Source organism: Stegastes partitus, unplaced genomic scaffold (assembly GCF_000690725.1).
Source record: "Stegastes partitus isolate 25-593 unplaced genomic scaffold, Stegastes_partitus-1.0.2 Scaffold615, whole genome shotgun sequence".
Classification (NCBI taxonomy): Eukaryota; Metazoa; Chordata; class Actinopteri; family Pomacentridae; genus Stegastes; species Stegastes partitus.
This window is the reverse complement of record NW_007578346.1, coordinates 224,006-242,917: the sequence shown is the minus strand read 5'-3', so window position 1 is coordinate 242,917 and position 18,912 is coordinate 224,006. Positions and strand designations below refer to the sequence as shown.

Sequence of the window (18,912 nt, the reverse complement as noted above, 5' to 3'; positions counted from 1 at the left end):
ACAGTGCAAAAACACCCCTGTAATGACGAAATAATTAACAACTTTAATGTAGAAGCTGATATTCTACTTTTGCTGAATCATCTGAGCTTTTGCTTATGAGCAATTTGACATTTGATCACAATTTGTTAGGACCAAACTGTGACAAATGTTCACAGAATATAAGGACAATCAGGCCACTGAATTACATGCCTCCAGTGCAAACAGTAACAAACGTAAGTCAATTTTGCATGTCAGATTTGCACAAAAAAGTTAATTAATTTCATTCCCTAATGCTTACCAAGGCATAAACATATTTTTATGAATGTGCCTTGAAAGCAGTAATATACCTTTTCCAATTAAGAACTAGCCTGGATCTAGTTTTCTAGATCATTGTTCTCTGCAGCCTGAGGAAAGATAATCATGAAAGTTTTTAAGTTGTTGAATGTTTCATATTAACAAAGGCCCGTGGCTCTATTTATGACACTGCATTTGTCCATCAGGAACTTACTGTAACAGTGCCAGCGCCTGCTTTGTGGCATCAGATGGTAAAAATCTGCGTCTCTATCAAGCTGTGGTGGATGCCAGAAAACTGCTGGATGAGCTGTCAGATCCTGAAACATCTGTGAGTGGACACAGGCAGTTGTCACTGCACACAAAAAAAAATTATGTTTCATTGCTCACTGGGATGTGAGAGTCTCTGTTTAGAGTCTCTGTTCAGTGAATTTACTGTATCTCGGCCATTATACATTATACAGTGAAACTTTTACTTTAAAAGAACCAGGGATTCAGCTCAAAGCAGGCTTAGGAGCTGCATTATTGGGGCTAACAAGTAAAACATCACAAATCTGATATAACCACATTATTTACAGATATTACATTCTTGTTGTAGGCCAGTTTTTTTTAACATCTGTAAGGTTTTTAATAATTTCCTTTTGTGCTGCCTTTGTAAATGTTAACAAAACACAAAACAATATTACGCAGGCTACATCAGGAGCACAGATTTATTAGGAATGTGGCAGCATTTCTTGTAAAGCCAAGTATTGTTTTCTCCCTCATGCTTCATACCAGCCTCCAGCTTCCTTTAAAACATAATATGTGATATTTCTTCACCACGCTAATGGTTTTAAATGAAATGCAATAAATGGACAGTTTTCCGTTTTTCATGCGCATCTCTGTTTAGAAACTGGTGGGCGAAGTGTTCAACATTGTCAGCCAGCAGTCCACTGCCAGACCTGGATGTATCATAGAGTTGGACGTCATTACAAACCAGGTTAGCAGCTGCTCTGTGTTTTTCACACCCACTTCAGATCAGTGGTGGACAAAAATTCTGAACTGGAAATCCTGAAACCTCCTGATCGATGCATACAGTAGTAAACTCTTCGATGCTTTGTCCATGTGCATGCAGTGTGGCGCCAACACCCAGCTGCTGCATGTCTTCCAAGAGGACTTCATTCTTGGTTACAAGCCTCAGAAAGAGCCAGAAGCATACGCACCGGCCTTTCCATCTGGTGAAGGTATAGTTAAATAAGGACTCTGTGTAGGTCTGTTTACTCAAACCTATTTGTCATTAGATGAAGGTAATACTGAATTTTTCTCTAAACAGATATTCAACCTGCCCCATTTTCTGAGAAATTTTTCCTGGTGGTGATAGAAAAGGATCTCAACAGGAACTCTGTCCTGCAGATGTGGCACCTGCACCTCAAGTCTGTGCAGGCCTGTGTTGGTAAGTCTAGGGCACACACAGCTATGTAGATATTGGCATAAATGGACATTAACTAGACATTTTTGGCATGAAATCGTGTGAAGCCAGCCTTGCTTTTTTATCAACATCAGAAACTAGCTATAATGTCTCTGGGGCTGGAGTTAGCCAAAGAAAATCCTGGTTGACTGAAATCATATCTATTCTCCAAACAATTGTTGAATGGAAAAAAAAAAGTCTTTGGGGAAAAAAAAAATCTGCACATTATTTCGACCACAGTGCACTCTACCTGCTGGCCTTATAAGCCTAAATGAATTACAAATCAATAGAGAAAGATAGTGTTTCTCCTGATGCCTGCACAAAGACTATTGAGGAATATAATGCAGACTACTTAATCTACCATTTGTAGATGATATGCCATGCTGGTTGTTGATAATATACTGTTTCAGAGTTTACACTACAAAACATTCAGTAAACATTACTTAGGTCACACCTAGCAGTCTCCATTCGTTTGTCTCCAGTAGTTTTTCACTGGTGTTCTGTTCCTACCACCACCAAAAATCATGTATTAATCCTGGAAGGCAGTTGATGTAGCACTTTTCTTTTTACCAAAGTAGCACCTGCTGTTGTCCGACCAATGAGAACTTGTTCAGATGACAGCACAGCAATTCGTTGTTGATCTGCAGACCATAGCCCTAAATATTTATCTCTCTCTTGTGTCCAGATGAACCAAGCCCAGATTACAGCTTTCAGAGCCAGCTAATGGTTCCCAATCAAGTTGTGAATGCAGACTCCTCTCCAGAGACCTCTCCCATCAGACCCCTGCCACGGTCAGCTTCTACAGCCAACCTACAATCAGCCAGCAAACTCATCCTCAGCTCCAAGCTGGTGTACAGCAGGCGGCTCGACCTGCCTCACGGGGTTGAGGTTACCAGGGCCACCCCTTCTGCAGGTTGGGATACAATGACTCAGATCGTGTTGCTGTTGCCATATTAAAATGAATTTGTAAACCCACCTTTTTTCTTACTAGTTCAAATCCCAAAAAGTCTACATTTATTTTTGTGTATGCTGACAATTGTGTTTAATTTAAGCCATGTCAGGCAGATTACTAGAATTTAAAAGAATAACGTTAACACAAGAAAATGGGGAGCCTGTTTATTTGCAGTAATCTGCTTGAAAATGTCTCAAATTTTGTCCTGTTTCCTCTTCCTGTTAGGTCATCTAAGTTCCTCCTCCATCTACCCTGTGTGCCTGGCTCCATACCTGATTGTTACTACCTGCTCTGACTCTCGTGTGCGTTTTTGGCGCTGCGCTGTGGAGGGTGATGATGGTTACGGTGGAGATGACCAGGACAACCGGTCGTATCGCTGGGAGCCCTGGGCCCTGATGAATGAGGAGGAGGACAACAACAGTGCTGTGTGCGTGTCAGGACGACCTGTAGCCGTGTCCTGCTCCTACATCGGCAGGCTGGCTGTGGCCTTTAAACAGCCACGACAAGGACAGGTAGGGAATTAGAGTTTGTAAAACCTACAGAAATGATTGTAATATTTTTGTGTTATTCAAAAATGTAAATTCAGTAAATATATATAGTTTGGATATATCTCCTGGACCCTCTAACAGTACATAACAGCGCCACGTGTATTAACATATAAATGCGTGTTTATGTAGGGAGTGAATAGTGAAGGATGTACAAGGTTAAATCAATTTCTTGCACTTTATACCTTGCTGTGCATTTAGAATCTGTGCTAATGTTCACTAGCATTTGTGAGAAGTGATAAAACCTAGCTAGATGTATTTGAAATGATAGTTGAATTTTCAGTGTACTGTAGGATAATGCAAAATAAGGTCTGTGAGGGCCATGACAAGTTCGTTTTATAAGCAGTCTTCATTTTGTAAGCCCTGTATTTAAAGATGTGGTCGCATCTTTCACAGTATCATTAGACTTTAGATGTTCTCAAAAGTCCTTCTAAGAGTGTTCCTCTTGTCCTCAGGTGCTGAGTTCTTCAGAGGACTTCTCTATGCATGTGTCAATCTATGAGTGTGAGTCAACGGGCGGCTCAGAGTGGGTTTTAGAACAAACTCTCCACTTGGACGACTTTACCAGACCCTCATCAACACTGGATCCAAGAGTCAGTGTGGACTCTAACCTCTTTGTCTACAGCAGGTCAGGAGAGTTCTGCTTTTGTGTTTGTATCATACACTGTCAGTCATTTGTGTTGTAAGTTAATACTTTTCTCCATGTCAGGTCGGACCTCTACATGACCAGAGACCATAGTTCGCCTAACATTAAGCACTACGTTCACCTGGACTGGTTGTCAAAGGAGGATGGATCTCACATCCTCACTGTGGGGGTTGGCTCCAACATTCTCATGTATGGCCGTATCTCTGGCATGGTCAATGAGCAGACTAGCAGCAAGGAGGGAGTGGCGGTCATCACCCTGCCTCTAGGGGGCAGTATCAAACAGGGCATCCGCTCACGCTGGATCCTACTTCGTTCCGTGGACCTCCTGTCATCTGTGGATGGCACACCATCGCTGCCAGTCTCCCTGTCCTGGGTGAGGGATGGCATCCTGGTGGTGGGAATGGACTGTGAAATGCATGTCTATGCACAGTGGCACCAGGACAAGAAACCCGGCGAAGGAGAGGAGGGCAACTTGTCGTCCGCAGACATTGCTGGAGGTCAAACCACAGGTTCCTCCTCAGTGTTTGAAGGGAGAGCCAGGTCAAAGAGTGTGTTTGAAGGAAGTGCTGCAGTGGATGAGGCCCTTCGAGCCCCAGCTGGACTTCAGGAAGGGGGATTGTTTGAGGCAGCTCACTCTCTGTCCCCGACTCTACCCCAGTACCATCCCACCCAGCTGCTGGAGCTCATGGACCTGGGCAAGGTTCGCCGCGCCAAGGTGAGAATGTTTGTGCCTCATTCAGTGATGCCAAAAAATGAAAAACGATACTGAAAGATTTAATCTATGTATGTAAAAATAACCAATTATTAGCATCTGCAGATTACTTTTTTTGAGAGTACAGTTACAACCTGCCTGTACTAGATTTGATTTATAAAATAAAAACAGATTTCTACAGGCACCATGCTATTAAATAAAACACCTGTGGTTCATCTGATTTCCACTGTTGTATGCACTGTGCAAACGATGGACTTTTTATGTCTCAGGCCATCCTTGCTCACCTGGTCAAGTGTATCGCTGGAGAAGTTGCTGTGGTGAGGGACGTGGAGGCAGGTGAGGGCGGAGCCAGGAGACACCTGTCCCGGACAATCAGTGTGACAGGCAGCACAGCAAAAGACACCATTGTGGCCGGCCGCGATGGAGGCAGAGACTACACGGAGATCAACTCCATCCCTCCGTTGCCCCTCTATTCGCTCATGTTGGCTGACTTAGACACCTCATACAAGGGACCGGAGGAGGCTGCTAAGGGAGCTAAGGGGGCCGATGGTGAGGGAGCCCAGAAGTCCACAGAGGACCAGTATGCTGACCTCTTCCAGGTAAGTAGTTAAGAGACTTGGGACCGACTTTGTTGTCGAAGGTGTGGATCGGTCTACTCACACTGTTTTCTATCTGTGTTGACAGGTGCCAACAGTTACCACAGATGACTTTGTAAACTTTGCTACTGACAAACCAGAGAAGAAGTCTCGAGTTATCAACCTCTCTCAGTATGGACCCACATATTTTGGACCAGAGCATGCTCAGGTATTGTGTGTATTTGTAAAATGAGAAATGTGCAATGTTATGTAAGCTATGTATTATAAAGTTTGATATTAAAAATTTTTATGCCCAAATTGTGTAATAGTTAAGTGGTTAAGGAAGTAGTAGCTTGGTAATGACCAGTTAGTGATAGTGTGACATCACAGTAATAACAGTGCCATAATAACCTTGTCATATATTTTTAATGACAATTTTTTGGTAATCTTGTGGTTTAATATTTCTTTAAGGGCAATAATGGTAAGAAAAAGAATATTAATGATATTATAAGGCTACTCCTCATATAATAATTCACTTATACCAGAGAATTATATGTTTCTCTAGCGCTCTAGTTCACTCAGTTTGATCTTGTGTGTGTGTCCAGGTTTTGTCCAGTCACCTCATGCACTCCAGCCTCCCAGGCCTCACCAGGTTAGAGCAGATGTTCTTGGTGGCCTTGGCTGATACTGTTGCAACCACCAGTGCTGAGGTCACGAGCTCCACTGATCAACAGTACACCGGTCAGTATATACGTTTGTGTGTGTAGCAGTTGTACTTGTGGTAGAAACCGTACATTCAAAAACATATAATGAACCAACCATCAACATTTACAACGGTTAAAGACTACTGTTTGTTACTTAAACAGGAATAATAAACTCACTTTTCTTTTTTTTTCTAATGCTAGCCATCCATATTAACGTATCATTTCTTTGTATGCTAATTTTCTTGCACTTCTTTTTTCAACTCGTCAAATGTTTCTCTCAGTATTTAAGTCAATATTTAATTGCTGACCTCTTGTCCATCTGTATTGTTTTAAAATTTTTTATTTTTTATCTATTTTTTAAGTGTTTTTGTATTAACTTAGAGTGAAACCAAACTTTTATGTTTGTAGTTTTTTACCTTTTGTGTACTTGAATCCTCCCAGTCTTTGAACAAGTCACTGACTAGCTCCAGAGTTATTTTTCTTCAGACAAGTGACAAGAGACTTTTTCCTTTGTGGATGACGAAAGCATTCTTTATTTGGCAGCACACAATTTGTATATAAGATATGAGATGCACATATACCTGCAAAATGGTTTTCTATCGTTATTTGGTGTGCCAGCTTGGCTCACTGCCTTCCAGTCCATTAACTGTTACCCTTGGTATGAGATAATACTGCATTAATGTTGAGTAAAGGTTATAAACATATAAGCTAAGCACAATTTTTCTTGATTGTGTGTTCCTGCATATAGTTAATCTCCAGCCATCAAATCTTTAGTAAGATAAACAACAGTGGATATACTGCGCCTCTGCACTTTTTTCATTATCTTTGTCGTAATTCTTCAATATTTCATCCTTTTTATTTAGTCTTTTGAGAGGAAGACATTAGCAGGTTGTTCCTGGGCTAAGTAAGCACAGGGAGGGTAAGAAGGTTCAAGGATAGCAGACATATTCTCCAACAGCATCGCATGAACTCAAGTGATACTGGCGTTTAAAAAGACTTTGCTTTCTGGTAGCCTTTTTAATAGAGTTGCGTATGGAAACGTAGTGACAAAGCTGACAGTTCCCTGCTGTTTGTGTAGGTGGAGAGGCTCTCGATGAATGTGGACTGAGGTATCTGCTCGCCATGCGTCTTCATACCTGCCTGCTCACCTCTTTGCCCCCACTCTATCGCATGCAGCTGCTCCACCAGGGTAAAACACCTTTCAGTATCCTGCTGCTGTGATACATATAATAAACGTTTTGCATGAAAATATATCAAATTCTTTTTATTTTGGGATTAAACTTGGAGCCATCTTGCTCACTCTTTCTCCTCCGTCTGTCTCTATGGTAGGCCTTTCAACATGCCACTTTGCATGGGCCTTCCACTCTGAGGCAGAAGAGGAGCTGCTGAACATGATCCCAGCGATGCAGAGAGGCGACCCACAGTGGTCTGAACTCAGAGCAGTAGGAGTTGGTTGGTGGATACGGAACATCAACACTCTGCGCAAAATGGTGGAGAAGGTACCATGGCAAATTTAAACTAAAAAATACTACATGCTTAATTAAGATCTAACTTGAAACTTGATCACCTCATGATGCAAGTACAGTATACTTTCAATTCTTGTATTTTGTTGATTGATTTGTAGATTTAGGACAGTGATATAAGTAGTAGCAATTAAATAAAAAAGGAAACTGGATAGATTGGTTGATGAATACTGCGAGCCTAGTGAGGATTAAGCAGTGTATAGATAATGGATGGATGGATGGATGAATACAGGCAAATGTAATATCAGTGTGATGAATTCTAGGTGCCATATATGTCTTCATCGAGACACATAGAGTCTGCACATTGGTAATAATGCTCCCAAGGACATTCATTAAATTACTGTCCTGCTTATAGCAAAAGGGAGATTTTAAACTTAAAAGGTTAACATAAGGTAATAATTTAATAACACACCCAGAAGCAATAATATTTGAGTGCAGACTCCATTTTTCCAGATGATGACCAGATCAGGTATATATAGGGACGTATCACAGTCCTATGCAAATGCCCAGCAATTAAAACTGTGGCACTTTTTGCTGCTTTTTCTCTAGAATTTGTTCTCTTCTCTGTACTATACATTCTGTTTTCTGTGCAGTAATGAAATTAGCATGAGAAGTATCCATTTATACGGCTTGTTAAGCAGCTAATATTGCAAAGAGCTTTGCTAACAAAGGCAAATGGTTAATATACCCAGATCTTTAACCGTAGCTAAGTAGGGGGAATATTTGTACTGGAATATGTCATGATTTGTAATTAGGGCAGTTTGATATTTTGATTGTTGTGCTTGAAGTGCGCTCATATCATAACTGATGATATGTGAAGACCTACTGATTTAGTAACTGTAATGTCTCTGTGTAATCAGTTAGGTAAAGCTGCGTTCCAGAGGCACAATGACCCTTTAGATGCTGCTCTGTTCTACTTGGCAATGAAGAAGAAAGCTGTCCTGTGGGGACTCTTCAGGTAGGACATTGTCTCTGAGCATGTACTGATTTTTTAAATGCATTATAGTATAATTTGCGATAACTTTCTTGCTAAACCACTGTGGTATACCAAGCTGTGTGGTTTTCTCCTCTCAGGTCTCAGCATGATGAGAAGATGACTCAGTTCTTCAAGAACAACTTCACTGAAGACCGCTGGCGGAAGGCAGCGCTGAAAAATGCTTTCTCCCTGCTGGGAAAGCAGCGCTTTGAACAGTCCGCTGCCTTCTTCCTCTTGGCTGGTTCCCTCAAAGACGCCATAGAGGTTTGAACCACACAAAAACACACTCTTTTATCCTCACAGAAGATAGACAGAACTGCTTATTACTGTTAACTCTACTCCAGCACTCCATTTTTGTTTCCCTTACAGTGGCAATACGATTGTGAAAGTGTCTCGGTCTGAGAATTAAACCACTACATCACCAACAGTGCAGATATCTGTTGCTGAGAGAGCGAGTTATTCTGCAGCCTTTAAATCACTAGAGAGAAGCCTAAATTACGCTGATAAGATGCACAGCAATCATGCAAAGTTTTCCTTGGCTAGGGTTTTTTACACCACAGAGTCAAAATATACAGATAGCAGAAAATAGGAAATAGACGTTTGTGCTTTGTATGTTTCAGCTGCTTGTGTTGGTTGCAGGGGAAAATTACGTCTACAAAATTCCTTCAATTTCTGCACTTTCTTACTTAACCCGCAGTGTTAACACATTCTACTGTTTCATGATGTGTAGGTGTTGCTGGAGAAGATGGAGGATCTCCAGTTAGCCATGATAGTAGCAAGACTCTATGAGGCTGACTTTGAGAATTCCTCCACCTGCCAAGGCCTCCTGTATGAGAAGGTGCTGGGCTGTAACCGAGATGGGAGTGCATACCACTGTTCCAGACTGCACCCTGACCCTTTCCTCCGCAGCATAGCCTACTGGATCATGAAGGATTACACACGAGCCCTTGACACACTATTGGAGCGAATCCCAAAAGATGATGATGAGAACCCTGGTCAGTCGACATTTTAGTCCATACTGCACAGCAAAACCCAGTGACATCAGCTCATTATTTGCATTGTGTGCTACTCCTAAAGGCATTGTCTTTTCCTGTCCCTTATCTTCATCCTTCTTGTGTGGCAGATGTGATGGTGAAATCTTGCAACCCAGTGGTGTTTAGTTTCTATAATTACTTGAGGACACACCCCTTGATCATTCGTCGGCACTTTGCAAATCCAGAGGGTACGGCAACAACTGTGGGCCTCACCGCCGAGAAGAGTAGCGCAGATGAAATCAACCTGATAGAGCGCAAACTGTTCTTCACAACTGCCAACGCACACTTCAAGGTGGGATCGTTAGTAATGCTCACTCTTGTCCAGTACTTCTGATATAGCTATACTTTGTGTCTACTGATGCTGCTACTGTTATTTTGCGGTCTGATAAAATGTTAGCTATAAAAGCAAACATGCATACACGTTTTTATACGTATAATTTATCATATTTGCAACTTCTGTAGGTTGGCTGTCCAGTTTTGGCTCTCGAAGTGCTCTCCAAGATTCCCAAAGTCAGCAAAAAATCTGGCTCCTCACCTCTCAGCAAAGCTTCATCCAAGGCCAACTTAAATACAAACCAACCCTTGGAAAATGGCACCCAGGGAGGTCTGGACTGGGGCTCCCCAGCACCACCTACTCATGCCTGGGGAGGAAATGATAGCGTTGGTGGGTTGGACTGGAGCCAGCCTGTGGTCAAAGTGGAGGAAGATGAACTGAATCTGGACTGGGGAGAAGACAAGGAGGATGATGAAGATGAGGATGATGATGACGGTCTGACCATGAAGAAACCCGAGATTGAGACCAAAGGCTCAGAGAAAGGTGGCCCTAAACTGCAAAGAGAGGACTCACAGGTAGCTATAACATATGTAAAACCTCAGCATTTATAAAGAATAAGCGCTTCTGTTTCTTAAGCAAAATTTTGCATTCAAATGAACGTTGTTTTAACATGCCAGACAGGACACTCAGTCAAGAGGAGATCTGCCTTACTATAAACCATCATTTACGTAATTAAGCCAATGCAGCGGCTTTGAGCCTGTAATCCATTTTGAAATTGTTTTGTGAAAAGTTTGTGAATGAAGTAGAGGGCCACTATGTTAAATACAAATAGGGTATCTTTTGTTAAAGTCATCAAAAGTGCCAAAATGGAAACCTGCAGCAAGTGTGCCTAAGACTTGAATTGGGAATTAGCATGGCTGTAAATATTCTATACTTCACAGAAATGCTCCTATGAAGTCCCCAAGCCGGCACAGCGCTGGCTTTTTCCTTAAACTCGCTCTCCTGTATTTCAGGGTGAGTCAGAGGTGGACGTGATAGCAGAGCAACTGAAGTTCCGTGCCTGTTTGAAGATCCTGATGACTGAGCTGCGTACACTGGCCACAGGCTTTGAGGTGGATGGAGGGAAGCTTCGCTTTCAGCTCTATAACTGGCTGGAGAAGGAGATAGCAGCCATGCATAAGATCTGCAACTACAAGGTACACTTTCATAGAACTTCATGTACTCTTGGCAAAATTCGCACATTAAACATACTAGGTATTATCAAAAGGGCTTTTACGTCCTGGTTAACCATGTTTATTCACCACGACTACTGTTGACACAAAGGTGGAGGGGAAAGAGGAAGATTCAGAAGTGGAACGCTGGGGAGACCGTACAGGATCAGTGGACATATCCGATGAAGCACTGGAGCGTATAGAGGCCGGAGCCTACGAGCGTCACCAGATGGAGCGCCGTCGCCTTCAGGCAAAGCAGCAGCACTCTGAGAGGCGCAAGGCGTGGCTTAGAAAGAACCAGGCCCTGCTGAGGGTGTTTCTGTCCTACTGCAGCCTTCACGGAGCCAAGGGAGGGGGGGTCACATCTGTTCGTATGGAGCTTCTGTTCCTTCTGCAGGAGAGCCAGCAGGTAGCCATACACGCTCTGACACATATATTTTATGTATTCAAAGTGTATTAATGCAAAACAATTTCCAGCAAAATTACATCATGCTGTTTTACTCTGCAGGAGACCACAGTGAAGCAGCTGCAGTCTCCTTTGCCTCTGCCCACTACACTGCCTCTACTCTCAGCTTGCATTGCCCCCACGAAGACAGTCATAGCCAATCCCGTCCTCCACCTCAGCAACCACATTCACGACATCCTCCACACCGTCACGTTCATGGATGTCCCGCCGCATCCTGAAATCTTGGAGGATCGGGTCAGAGCTCAAATAGCAATCTTAACTAAATGCACATTAAGTACAGAGTCTGCATCCTTTCTCATAGCCATGTGGGTGTTCATTTTGATGTTAAATAATGAAATGTGTCTTTCACCCTCAGGTGAGTTCTCTGCACACACTAGCAGCTTCTCTGTCTGCTTGCGTCTATCAAGCACTGTGCGACAGCCACAGCTACAGGTAACTGTGCATCTTCACTGCAGTGCCACACGTTCCTGCAGCAACAGTCCCTGCAAGATATTATTTTCCTGTCTGACAAGAAAAATCTCTTGAAAACATCTAGATTTGTTTTTGTTTTTAACTATGCAGTTCTCAAAATACACCACAGATAGTAGTTTGGACAGTTTGCTTTTATTGCTAGGCCTGACTCCAGCTCAAAGTAGAGGTTGATATATATCATCTCATATCATTCTACAAGAGAAAGAGAATATTTTCTAAAATTTTGAACTCACATATTAAGTACAGTCACATCTCATGGTTTACCTTTCTTTTGTCGACTTTGCAGCAGCCAAACAGAGGCCAACCAGTTCACAGGGATGGTGTACCAGGGCCTGTTACTCAGTGAGAGGAAGCGACTCCGCACAGAAAGCATTGAAGAACATATAACTCCCAACTCGGCACCTGCACAGTGGCCAGGTAACAGAGTCTCCTGCTTTACTAACCGTTGGCATTTTGTAGGTTCAGCTGAATTAGACTCTAAGCTTTAGGCAAAAACTACGCTTTTTTTCTTTCTTTTTTTTTTAATTTAAAGGATATTTTTGTTGGCATTAAGTTGGTTCTTCTTTAACATTTCTGTTGTCATAATGTCAAACATAGTTATAATGAGACTGAAGTCAGGTTAGATCACATTCCAGAATCCTCACAGGATGCATAGGATGGGGAAATGGCATATGTGTGAGCATCAAAGACATGATTGAGAGAGAACATGAATAGCAGAAGAGAAAGAGCAGAGCAAAGCAGGCAGTCTGTGTTTATGCAGAGAGGCAGATGGTGTTCTATAATAGGAGCTCCATGGCCTGTGGGAAGGAAATGGAAAGACGGAGAGTGATCACGCCATCATGCAAATGTTTCAGAAATGAGTTCTTCATCGGTGTTTTTGTTAGACTGCACAAGTTATTTTTGCAAATTACAGGTTAATGTCTTATATAAATGTCATGGTGTGTGGATGTCTGTCTTCTCTCCGCAGGTGTGTCGTCCCTGATTTCTCTGTTAACATCAGCGAGGGAGGAAGACCAGCCGAAGCTCAGCGTGCTGCTGTGCGAAGCGGTTGTGGCCGTTTATCTTGCACTGCTCATCCACGGCCTGGGCACTCACAGCAGCAATGAACTGTTCCGCCTGGCAGCACATCCCCTCAATAACCGCATGTGGGCTGCCGTCTTTGGAGGAGGGGCCAAAGTCATCATTAAGCCAAAGAGGCCCGAGGCCCCACCAGGTACAATTACTATTTTGTACTTTTTTACTACTTTATTACTAATACCTTTTTTTTCCATCATGTCCTTGTTGTCTTAAGCCCTCTTTCATGGTCTTCCTAATTTGCCTTTACTCCTTTATTCTGCTCTTCTGGTCGTCTTCTTCTCTTCCATCTGTTGGCTTTTTACATCCCGATATGTCTTTGATAACATGCATCCAAGGAAGCGCATCCATCCCTCTGGACGTCTGTATAATTACATAGATGTTCACCTAGTCCTGTCCTGTTGATGCTCCTAAGATGCTGCTGCTGCTGGTGTGTAGTGTCTTGTGTGAGTGTGCCCTCTGCCCTGTGTCCCAGTGCCAGCTGATTTTGAGGCAGCCAGGCCAGAGGAGTCTCAAGACACAGGAAGACCTGAGCAGAGCAACCTCACCCCAAACCCCACTCCCATCCCCACTGAAACCCAGCGCCCCACACGACCCCCTCCTCCTGTTTCAAGGGGAGAGGGGTTGGGCACTGTGGCACCTGCAACTAAGGCCAGCTGTGAGTAACTGGGCTGGTGGATTGCAGTGCTGGTTTGCAGGATTGCAGTGCATGGAAATTGTACAGGTTTGCATTGTCGCAGATGCTTGACTTACCCCTCTCTCTCTATCGTGCAGCTACTACTGAATGCCCATTACAAACAACAAAGCCCACTAGTGCTATGAAGACATAATTTCTGTTCAGTGTTACGATAAGCCATCAGCTGTGCGTTTGTGTGAGCGTGCGTGTGTTCAAACTGCATTGCATGTACATGTTGTAACGTCCTCTGTGCTCATCTTGTTATGTCACTGAAGCAACAGCTGGGCCTAGCAAGGAGTGTTCAGAGGCCAAGGCTGAGCAGCCCTCTCAGGCTAAATCTGAATCCGAGACTAACCCAGGTACACTTTGAAAGGTTTTAAGACCAGTGAGTTACTGCTGTAGAGCTCAGATGTAATACCTACTTGTGTTTCATCTAGCTAGTAGAATTTAAAAGTACTGTTAATGGACCAGTGTTAGTGTACATGGGGAGGTTGTAGTAGATTTAATTAGTACATTATAGACTTAGACTAGCTCTTGTGTGTTGTGATTCAGCTGTTTGCCTACATCTGTTCTTTTTGTTGTTGTTGTTGTTGTAGAATTTAACCCTCTGACCCTAAAACATCAGCAAGATGACACCATTTATTGCAACCAGAAACTGTAAAAACAGAGAGAATCATTGGATTTTTAACTTTCCAGCAGTTTTTGAACTCAACGTGTGTGATTTTCAGTTTTGTTGGAAAATAAACCAAATATAATCTAAATCATTTTATTCTATTATGTCTCATTTAAAAAGTTGTCAAAATAAACCATTTGCAATAACTAGATGCAGTAAACAAATAAAACAAAAATAAAAAATATGCACATGAAGCCTTGACTTGTTTTAGCTGGGACCAATAGTCGTAACAAAAAATTCAGGGACTTTTCAGCTGAACTGGGCTGAACTGCAGGCTGTGTTTACACAGAGCAGATAGGAGATAATAGTAGTAGTAAAATATCTATAGTATGTAGACAGACCGTTTTTTTTTTCAATATTAATAACACCAGTTGTTACGATATCTTTCTTAAACTGCACAAAAGACATTTTGAGTTGTCTCTACTTCTGGCCATGGTTGTGCTATTTTCCTTAGAGTTCCAAGAATTTATATTACAATGAAAAATGAGCCCACAGCGAGGAAAATTGTGACGAAAATAAAAATGCCCACAAACTGTTTGGGGTTCAGAGGGTTAAGCGATATCTTGAATAGCTCTGATGTACAAATCTCAAACTATTGACTGAACCTGATGCTGTTTATCCATTTGCATTTGGCCAGAGTATTTTTTGCTCACATTGTATTTGTGAGGGAGGAAGATAGTGGCTGGCATTTAGACTCCATATTGCTGTCGAGTTTGAGGTAGCTTTCAGCGAGGCTAAGAGCCTTTTGAAGAGATCTTTTTGAAGAGAGGCAATCTTAAATGCCAGCCTGTTGATAGTAATCACTTGTTAAAACTCTGCCCTTTAGAGGGCCACTGCAAACTTGCATGCATGTCACAGACACACAGCTATCCAGAAATGTTACACATGGATGCCTCCCTCTCATGTTCTAATTAACACTCATTAACACCCAAAACCTGTTCTAGCTGCCAATCTCATCATGCTTTCCTCCCTCAAGTGCTGTGGATACACAAAAACGCTTAGCACATGACTGCTCAACAAATTTGCCATCTTTGTTTGATGTGTTTTCTGTGTGTATTTGTGTGTATGAAGCGCTACGTCAAACATTTACTGATTCAATTATGTAATGGACTGTGTAGTATCTGTGTGTCTAACTGCGCTGTCTACTCTGGTTTGTGTCTTGTCTTGTTTTGTCTGGTGCAATGTCAGAGATAGTCACCCAGGATAATGGTGCAGGTTTGTGCACAACCTTGTGTGTCTTGCCCTGTGGCTCCATCCTAAATGTTTGTGTTTGTATCTCCCTTTCCAAAGTGTCAATTTTCATTTGTGTGTAATGACTCAAAGTCATAGGAGTGAATTTACATGCAGACAGGAACCACAATTTTACCAGGTTACTGTTTGCAATTGAGCTCTGTGTCTGATGTGGAGTATTTTATGCTCTGAGTGGGTGTGGATGCAGTTCACTTTCTTGTGATCTATTTCTTGATCTTCTTTTGGATTTAAAATGAGTCAAAACTGCTTGTACAAAACTACAGCACACTGCAGTCCCCTGCTATTTGGCCCATCAGGGTTTGCTGTGTTTTAAAGATACCATCTCTTTGTTCCTCTCCTCTCCGACAGTCGCTCCCCCTCAGCAACCAGCAGAGGATGTGGACCGTTACAGACGCAGATTCAACATGCGGATGCTGGTTCCTGGACGCCCCGTAAAGGAGACGCCGGCCACCCCGCCTCCCGTTCCCACAGAGAGACCCGCATACAGGGAGAAATTCATCCCCCCAGAGCTGAGCATGTGGGATTACTTTGTGGCCAAAGTAAGGCACCGGATGAGTTCACTAATGAATTCTATGATTCACAGTCTTCAGGTTATTAAAAACTTACTGCTCAATCTGTCTGCCTCTGTCTCCCTTTTTCATTTGCTTTTTTCGCTCCCATCATTATTTCCTCCCTCTCAGCCCTTCCTGCCGCTGTCAGACAGCAATGCTCTGTATGACTCAGACGAAAGCGGCGCTGAGGATGATGAAGACGATGATGACGCCTTCCTTTCTGACACTCAGATGACGGAGCACTGTGACCCCAACTCCTACAGGTAGGGCCCAGCCTCTCCTGCTTGTGTGACGTCCAGTTTTACTTTCTATTCATTTTAATGGTTGTGCATGTCTGTGTGCCACGTAGCTGGGCTCTGATCCGCCTGGTCATGGTGAAACTGGCTCATCACAATGTCAAGAACTTCATCCCTCTCACTGGCCTTGACTTCACAGGTACACCCACCCTATCAAGCTCTTTAAGTATAATATACAAAGAGATTTATTCTTTATGAGGATACACGAAACATTTAAATTGTATAAATTAGGGCATCCACCAATATAAATAAAGACAAATGAAATATTTTTTGCGGTTTCTGCTGCCTGTACACAACATACAGTGATGTATCCTGTTGATCTCTATGTATCGATCTCTCTATGTATATATGTTTGTGTCACAGACCTGCCAGTCACTTCCCCTCTTTGCAACGCTGTGCTGAAGACATTAGAAAACTGGGAACAGCTTCTGCTGGAGCGAATGAACAAGTTTGACGGCCCACCTCCCAACTACATCAACACTTACCCCACTGACCTCAGCGCTGGAGGTGGCCCTGCCATACTGCGACACAAGGCCATGCTGGAGCCAGACAACACACCCTTCAAGTGAGTAGTAATTCATATACAACATACAAAAATATAGACGCACTTTCACACACTATGTCTGGGTGAGAAAGGCATTTACAGTACGATATCTGTGTTTTGTTTTGTTTTTCTAAGGTCTCATATGGTGAAAATACTTTTTTTAATTTTTATTGTGTTTTGTGGTTGTTGTAAACTTGGAGGTGTGAAGTAGGAGCTGTTAGGATATGAGGACATTTGCTTCTGCCTTCCTCGAGTCCTCCCGTAACTAGATAGACTCACAGCTTTACAGGCGAGTAGGAATTTGACCCAGGTGTGATCTTACAATGCAGGAACTGAAGATCCAGGAGAAATCCTTACATTTTTATTGGCAATGTCGCCACAACAATTGGAAAATCCTTAGAGTTTGCGAGTTGTGCAGCTAATGTGGCTTACATTGCCATTAGCTCTGTGGAAATTTAAATAAAACAACTAGAAATACAATGTCAGTTCTTAATTAATGGCATACTGTCTACAATACCATAAAGTTAACTGGTGTTATTACATAACTTTTTAAGTGCTTTGGCTACACAACTAATTTCTGTACTGTTTATTGCACAAAGATATATAAATGCTTCAAGTAGATAATACAGAAGAAGGGAGATTACAATAATAAGATCATTTCAGCCTCATTTGAATATCTTAATGCTTTAAAGCATAACAGATGTCATTCCAATTTCAATCATGCATGAAATATCAGATCACATTGTAAGTGATTTTATTTTTTAAAAAATTATAATAATAAAAATCCTAATGATCTAAGTAGGTTGCTTGCTTCTGACATGTTCTTGTCTGTATTTTATTTTTCTAGGACAAAGAACCACCAGTCCTTTCCAGCCCGACGTCTTTGGCATTTCCTGGTCAAACAAGAAATTCTTCAGGAGACTTTGATCCGTTACATCTTTACTAAGAAAAGGAAGCAGAGCGAGGTCAGTAGAAAATATTCATACAGAAAATTTGCTTATTTTTTCCCCAATTAAGTGTTCATGATTAATAAACCTGCCATTGTTTTATTTTCCTTTTTTTTTAGTGCTTTGCATCCCCTAACTAAATTAATGTATTGGCTCTCATGTGAGACAGTACTGTCTTGGAAATTGCATTTTTAAAGTGGATCTGTTTCACATTTAGTTATTATAGTTTTAAAAGTCAAGTTGCCCTTTTAAATGACTCAGCGACAGATGAAGAGACACAGTGACTTCACTGGAAAAAAGTGGCTTAAAAAAGGTCAAAGTAACCGCACATAACCGCACAACACCCATAATCATGGCAATTTATGACGTCTGAGTAGTCATTGAACAACCGTCATGCAGTTGAGAAAAGTGGAAAGTGTTAGAAAGACAGAGCTCAAAAGAAGCTTAAAAACAGGTTGACTGATACAGATATGCAACAAAAAAAAAAAACACTAAAATGAATTTTTAACCTTCTGATTTCCCAGGTAGTTTCCAGGCGGTCTTTGCTCCTATCAAACTTTTATTTTGCTGTGTTTTCATTGCAGTGTAAAATCATACATGTCCATCAAAACAACCATGGGTAGAAGTAGAGAGACATAAAAAATATCTTTTGTGCCATATAACAAAGCTATTGTGCCATAAGTCATGTTGCATTTCTTTCATTATTTATTTTATAAACACTCAAAAAACCTGTGCAACATTTTTGGAGGTGCCCACACTGAAGAAAAAAAAAAGTGCTTTTATTTATATATAATAAATGGTATAATTTGGGGGATATTTGAAAAATATAATACCATTCAAACCAACTGGTAGCAGATTTTGAGATTTGGAGGATTAAAAGTGTTGTTTTTTAAATTAACTAAGCAATAATATTATTTAAATATAACAAGGCTATTTTTTTATTCAGACATTCATGACAGCCAGACATGTTTAAACTAATTCAATCTGAAGTTTAATTTTAAGTGTATAATAGACTATAAGTATCAACCCACCCATAAGAATGGAAAACAGACACTGCACACAAGCCGTATGCTTGGAGATGATGATTTATTGAA

General features: G+C 41.7%; 1 protein-coding gene across 5 annotated transcripts in view; it reads left to right on the top strand.

The window, feature by feature from the left end:
- Positions 1–18,912, top strand: part of dmxl2 (Dmx-like 2) — a 44,963-nt gene that overhangs the window by 16,587 nt on the left and 9,464 nt on the right. For all 5 annotated transcript variants that reach the window (XM_008289455.1, XM_008289456.1, XM_008289454.1 and 2 more), the window contains 29 exons: positions 480–601; positions 1,160–1,249; positions 1,385–1,493; positions 1,583–1,702; positions 2,403–2,630; positions 2,895–3,181; positions 3,670–3,842; positions 3,924–4,575; positions 4,842–5,171; positions 5,257–5,376; positions 5,753–5,888; positions 6,930–7,040; positions 7,181–7,350; positions 8,235–8,332; positions 8,449–8,614; positions 9,081–9,345; positions 9,474–9,676; positions 9,847–10,233; positions 10,672–10,854; positions 10,982–11,278; positions 11,378–11,569; positions 11,691–11,767; positions 12,093–12,223; positions 12,774–13,019; positions 15,829–16,019; positions 16,161–16,294; positions 16,381–16,466; positions 16,691–16,892; positions 17,719–17,836. In XM_008289455.1, coding sequence (XP_008287677.1) covers positions 480–601; positions 1,160–1,249; positions 1,385–1,493; positions 1,583–1,702; positions 2,403–2,630; positions 2,895–3,181; positions 3,670–3,842; positions 3,924–4,575; positions 4,842–5,171; positions 5,257–5,376; positions 5,753–5,888; positions 6,930–7,040; positions 7,181–7,350; positions 8,235–8,332; positions 8,449–8,614; positions 9,081–9,345; positions 9,474–9,676; positions 9,847–10,233; positions 10,672–10,854; positions 10,982–11,278; positions 11,378–11,569; positions 11,691–11,767; positions 12,093–12,223; positions 12,774–13,019; positions 15,829–16,019; positions 16,161–16,294; positions 16,381–16,466; positions 16,691–16,892; positions 17,719–17,836 — 5,624 coding nt within the window. The remainder of the gene's footprint in view (positions 1–479; positions 602–1,159; positions 1,250–1,384; positions 1,494–1,582; positions 1,703–2,402; positions 2,631–2,894; positions 3,182–3,669; positions 3,843–3,923; positions 4,576–4,841; positions 5,172–5,256; positions 5,377–5,752; positions 5,889–6,929; positions 7,041–7,180; positions 7,351–8,234; positions 8,333–8,448; positions 8,615–9,080; positions 9,346–9,473; positions 9,677–9,846; positions 10,234–10,671; positions 10,855–10,981; positions 11,279–11,377; positions 11,570–11,690; positions 11,768–12,092; positions 12,224–12,773; positions 13,020–15,828; positions 16,020–16,160; positions 16,295–16,380; positions 16,467–16,690; positions 16,893–17,718; positions 17,837–18,912) is intronic.